A 5672-nucleotide genomic window follows, 5' to 3' on the forward strand; every position below is an offset into this window, starting at 1 on the left:
CATGCGTTAAAATGACAATTAAAAGAAAATTTTATAAATTAATAAAATTTTATGACTTTTACTTTTTTCAAAAAAAGTAACAATCGGGAATAGTACCAGCACTAACCAATCAGAACGAACCCCATGGCCGCCTGGCCAATCAGAATAGACTCAGAGTATACAAACCAATAAGGTAACAGTGGTCATGTGATCACTTCTCGCCAATGAGATGTGAGATATCCCTCTCTCCCTTCCTCACTTGCTTTTTCTCATTCAATATTACGAATGTGACAAGAATGTCACATACTCAACATTCTGGATATTCTATCCAGAGCAGTGAGGCAAGGAAAAGGTTTAAGTTTATCGTAGTGAGAAAACTAGAGGTTAAAAAAAAAAACACAACAAACCAACAAAAAGCAAAAAACACTAGAGATAAAAATAGATTCACAACAGTTAATTAATTGTATTACTATATTTTAATTAATGTTATAAGAATTTAGAGTCATGATCACATGAAATTGTAACTGCAGTATTATAAAACAAAATGCATGTGAATGATTGAATGGAAACCTAATATGACATGTAAACTTTCCCGCAGATAAAAACCGAACATTAGACTCACAGATGACATAGTTCTATTTGTTGTCATGGGAAATAGTCTGGTGGCACGTGAAAAAGTGATTCCTCTTGTCATTACAGAAGTCCAGAGTGAAGGCTGCAGAGTGGACTTGGGGGGAGGGATTGCATAACAATGAAAGAGTTTTTCTTTTCAAGGAGAAGAGTGCAACAATGAATGACTGGAAACCCTAAGTCTCTGTAAACTTTCATTTAAATTAATAATAAAAAAAAGGAACAAACAAAAAAAATTTTTAAGTGATACCATAGACCATTGCCACTGAGCTGATTCTGACTCATAGTGACCCTGTAGGAAGAACAATTCCCCAGAGGCTTTCTAAGACGGTAGATCTTTACAGAAGCAGATTTCCTCATCTGCCTCACCATGAACAGCTTGTAGGTTCCACCTGCCAACCTTAGCAGCCCAGTTTTGAGGCATTATTCACAACCGCCAAAAAGTGACAGTAATTCACATGCCTAAACAACAGACGAATGGATAAAAATGTGCTCTACCGGTGTTGCTGTGACGCTGCACACTGTTCCATTGTCTTGTCAAATACCATAATGGTTACCCATTATCTACAGTGTTTGGATGAGCTTCCAGATTGATTTATGCTGGGAAGCAGGAGTGGTGTCCACTTCCTAAACTAGATGCCTCTGGAAACTACAAACTCTCTAAATTCTACAAACTCTCTAAAACTCAATAAATGTACAGAAATGATGTTAGTTATAGAACAGAGTTCTGTACAGAAATGATGTTAGTCATAGAACAGAGTTTAGGTCTTTTGTGCAAAACTTACTCTCAGTCATATTTGACTTGACCACACTTAAGCACTGCTAGTGAAACTAGTGCTATTACATCTGGAGGAACACTTTTCCACTTTGCACATCACTCTTTGTCAATGTGCTGTATGAGGTAACCTGGGTTTCCTGTGATGCTGAACCTTGTGCCATTGGGGTATCAAATACCAGAATGGTTTCCCATTGCGGACAGTGTTTGGTGGAGCTCCCAGTTGTAAAACAGGTTTGGAAGCAGGAGTGGCATCCACTTCCTAAACCACATGCCTCTGGAAACTATGAACTTGGTGAAATGACAACAGTTATGGAAAGGCATTAGGTCTTTTGTTCATAGAGTCGCTATGAATCACGTTTGACTAGATGGCAATCAACAACAATTCCACCATCTAAAGGATTAGCCTTCTAATATACACCAAGACATGGATAATCTCTGAAAGCATCTTAAATGAAAGAAGCCAGACACACACACACAAAACCCACCAAATACTATCCTGCTGGTACTTGAGATACCACAGACGCAGCGTCCAGCATCATGACAATACTCAAGCTGCCACAGCACAACACAGTCCTTCTGTCCATCCTTCTGTGTTTGTCCTTTCGATTTAAACAACTGGGAAAAGGAAAGCTTTGGAAACACAAGCAACTCAGCCAAAGTCGACCAAAGATCTTATAGTGCTTGTGAACTTTCTGTTACACTGCTGCCACCAAGTTATTGAGACCCTGAAGAGGCACGACAGACCTGCCGCATCCAGTTTCCAAGGCTGCAAGTCTTTGCCACAGCAGACTGCCTCATCTTCTCACGCTGAGCACGCAGCTGGTAGGTTCCAGCCTCGTCTTTGGACCCGACACTTGGCAGCCATAATAGTCCCTGGAGCTTTCCATTACAGCTCATTATTTTAAATGAGATGGATGCTTAATAAATCCACGGGGGGTTAAAGTTATGCACCCAATTTCCCATAAAGAATAATATATCATATATTTCAAACTATTCTAGATATTATATATTATCTGTACTATATCTAGATTTGGGAGCACGAGTGGCATCTACTTCCTAAACAACATGCCTCTGGAAACTCTATGAACTTTGATAAATGAGGATAGTTATAGAAAGGCTTCAGGCCTTTTGTTCATAGGGTCGCTATGAGTCATGCTCGACTCGATAGCAATCAACAACAACAACAACATATCTAGACACTATTCTAGATATTTTCCATAAAGGGTACCACACAATATTCATCCTTTGGGATACATTTATTTCAGTGGTATGGAATTGTGCTGCCAAACCAAAGGTATGTGGTTTGAATCCATCAGCTGCTCTGTGGGAGAAAGATGGGCAATCTCTTCCCATATGATTTTCTACCTCTGAAAATCCACTGGAGGGTGAGCTACGTGTTGGTTCTAACTTGAGATACACAACAACAAAGGAGAAATATTGTATGGAAAGATCTAGAATAAACAAGCATAAGGACAGAAAGTAGATTGTTATTGTTGGGTGTCGTTGAGTTGACTATCATTCATAATGATGCTATGAACAACACATCAAAAACTCTGCTGTATCCAGCACCATCCTTACAGCCTTGGCCAAGTTCAAGCTCATTGTTGCAGTCACCTTGAAAGTCCATCTTATTAGGCTGGAAGGATCGAAAAACAGGGTTTTTGTTATGTGCTGTCGAGTCAGGACTGACTCACCGCTGGCACTTTGGTAGATGTTCAGAGGCTGTAAATCCCACGGGAGGAGACTGCTCATCCTTCTCCCATGGAGAGCTGGTGGATTCAAACCACCGGCCTTTGGGTTGGCAATGCAATTCCTTACCACCTGGGCACAAGAGCCCCCTAAAGAATAGGGAGGTACTGCTTAATGAGTACTGAGTTTCTGTTTGAGGTGATGAAAAGTTTCAGAAACAATCAAACCAACCAACCAAACCATAAAACAAACAAACAGACACACACACACACACACACACACACACACACACACACAAACCCAACCCCATACTGTTTGCACAATAAATTGAGTTTCATTAATGCCACTGCTTATACAACCAAAAATGGTTCAAAGGGCATATTTAATGTGGTCTTTATTTTACACTCTTTCTCTGTGCTCGTGCAAAACCTGTGTACAAACCAGGATGGTTGGAACAGCCGTGGTTTATAGTCAGGAAAGGTGCGTGTCCGTGTTGTATCTTTTCCCTATCCTTATTCAATGTGTCTGCTGAGCAAATTACCCGAGAAGCTGGACTGTAAGAAGAAGAACGTGGCATCAGCAGTAGAGGAAGACTCATTAACAACCTGCAGTATGCAGATGACACAATCCTGATTGCTGAGAACAAGACTCGAAGCCTTTACTGATGAAGATCAAAGACTTCGGCTTTCAGGATGGATTACACCTCAACAAAGTATAAAAGTCATCACAACTGGACCCATAAATAACGTCACGATGAACAGAGACAAAGACTGAAGTTGGCAGGGATTCCATTTCACCTGGATCCACAATTAACACCCACGCTTGTTTGAAGAAGCAAACCACGCGATTGCCTTCAGAGAATCTGTGGCAACATACGTCTTTACAGGGTTAAAAAGCAAAGATGTCGCCTTGAGGACTACCGTGCGCCTGCCCCAAGCCTTCGTGTTTTCAGTCTCCTCTTGTGCATTCCAAGCTCGACAGTGAATAAGGAAAACCCAACAAGAAATGATGCTTTTGAATCGCGCTTGTGGCAAAGAATATTAAATATCCCATGGCCTGCCAGAAGAACAAACAAATCTGTCTTGGAGGAAAGGCAACCAGAATGCTCCGTAGGGCAAAGAGAGCGAGACTTCGGGCATACATACTTAGAGCATGTTATCAACAGGGGCCAGGCGACCCCCCGAAATAGATATTATGTTTGATAGAGTAGAGAGGGTCAGTGAAAAAAGACCCTCAGTGAGCTGGATTAAGGCAATGGCTGGAGCAAAGGGCTGAGACAGAGCAGAGGTTTAAGGACTGCGTGCGGGTCAGGCAGGGAGTTACCTTCTGTTGTGCACGGGAATTGATTTATCTCGAACCCATTCAAAGCCACCTAGCACCACCGCCACCAAAATACAAGTTGGAATTCTAACCCGGTGGATGTAATTGTGTTTGAAAAACAGGGTTTTCTGTGTTCCTTAGATCGTTCCTGAATAGAGAGAGTTCTCGCTCCAAGTATTTCTGAGTTATAAAAAGCGCAAGCTAGACATAAAGATGCCTATTTGTGGACGTCTGCACAAGGAAGGAGGGAGAACGAACGCCCAGGGCAATTGACAAAAGAAGCGATCGAGGAGACCTCCAGAACGGTGAGAAAATAGATTTTTGTTCTTTAAAGGCACCCAGGTATGGCCTTTCTGTGACAGCAGCCCCAGGTGACGGAAGACACTCAGGCTGTGAAAAGACACAGCCCATTTGAGGTCACTCAGATGTGCAGCGCCGCAGGCTGGGGCCAGGCCCCCTCCCAGGCCTCGCACAGCGCCCACTCACCTGTGCAGGCTCTCCCCGCGGTGCGTGCGGTTCTGGGCGCGACAGTCGTGTCCGAGCTCGGGCAGGAAGCCATAGTCTCGTAGCAGGGCCTGGGCACCTCTGGCCACCACGGCGACACCGGCCACCACGCGCCGGGCCAGGTCGTCCCTCCAGCCAGCGGAGCGCACGGCGAACAGGCCGGCGGGCAGCGGGGCACCTCCGGGCAGGAGCAGGGGCTCCCCGGGCGCCCCCGAGCCCCCTCCCCCGGCCAGCTGGGGCCCCACCATGAACCACACGTAGCCGGGCCCCGTGAGGCCGGCCTCCTCGGCGGCGCGGAACACGGGCTCGGCCTCCTCGCGCGCGCAAAAGAGCAGGCGAATCTGCGCGCTGACGCTGCGGAGCTGCGCGCCCAGCACCGCCTCGCCGGCCCCAGGGTCCAGCATCAGCGCCCCGCGGTGCTCCCAGCCCACCAGGCTGCCGTCCGTCAGCACCTCGATGTAGGACAGGAAGGCCCGGTGGCCGGGGGCCCGCGTGGTCACCGCCACGAAGGACGTCCAGTCGTACTCCTCCAGCACCTCGAAGATGACCTGAAGCTGCTGCTCGGTGGAGGAGCCCAACTGCAGGAAAGTGGAGCCCTTCTCCTGCGGGGGACACGAGGGAGTTTGGGGGTCAGGGCCACAGCTCCCAGGGGGCCAGAGCGACCCTGCCTCCCGGGTGCCAACCTCACCCCCCCACCCTCAGCCTCTGATAAGGGGACCACGGCACCTATCAGCCAAGGAAGGTTACTCAGTGGTTAATAAAAACAACACCT

General features: G+C 46.1%; 1 protein-coding gene across 1 annotated transcript in view; it reads right to left on the minus strand.

Annotated features, from left to right (window-relative positions):
• Positions 1 to 5672, minus strand: part of GRIN2D (glutamate receptor, ionotropic, N-methyl D-aspartate 2D) — a gene marked incomplete at its 5' end in the record, with an annotated part of 68711 nt that overhangs the window by 57070 nt on the left and 5969 nt on the right. The window contains one exon of the mRNA XM_006897334.1: positions 4883 to 5502. Coding sequence (XP_006897396.1) covers positions 4883 to 5502 — 620 coding nt within the window. The remainder of the gene's footprint in view (positions 1 to 4882; positions 5503 to 5672) is intronic.

This window comes from Elephantulus edwardii, unplaced genomic scaffold (genome assembly GCF_000299155.1).
Source record: "Elephantulus edwardii isolate Elephantulus edwardi_28Jun2011 unplaced genomic scaffold, EleEdw1.0 scaffold00208, whole genome shotgun sequence".
NCBI classification, from domain to species: domain Eukaryota; kingdom Metazoa; phylum Chordata; class Mammalia; order Macroscelidea; family Macroscelididae; genus Elephantulus; species Elephantulus edwardii.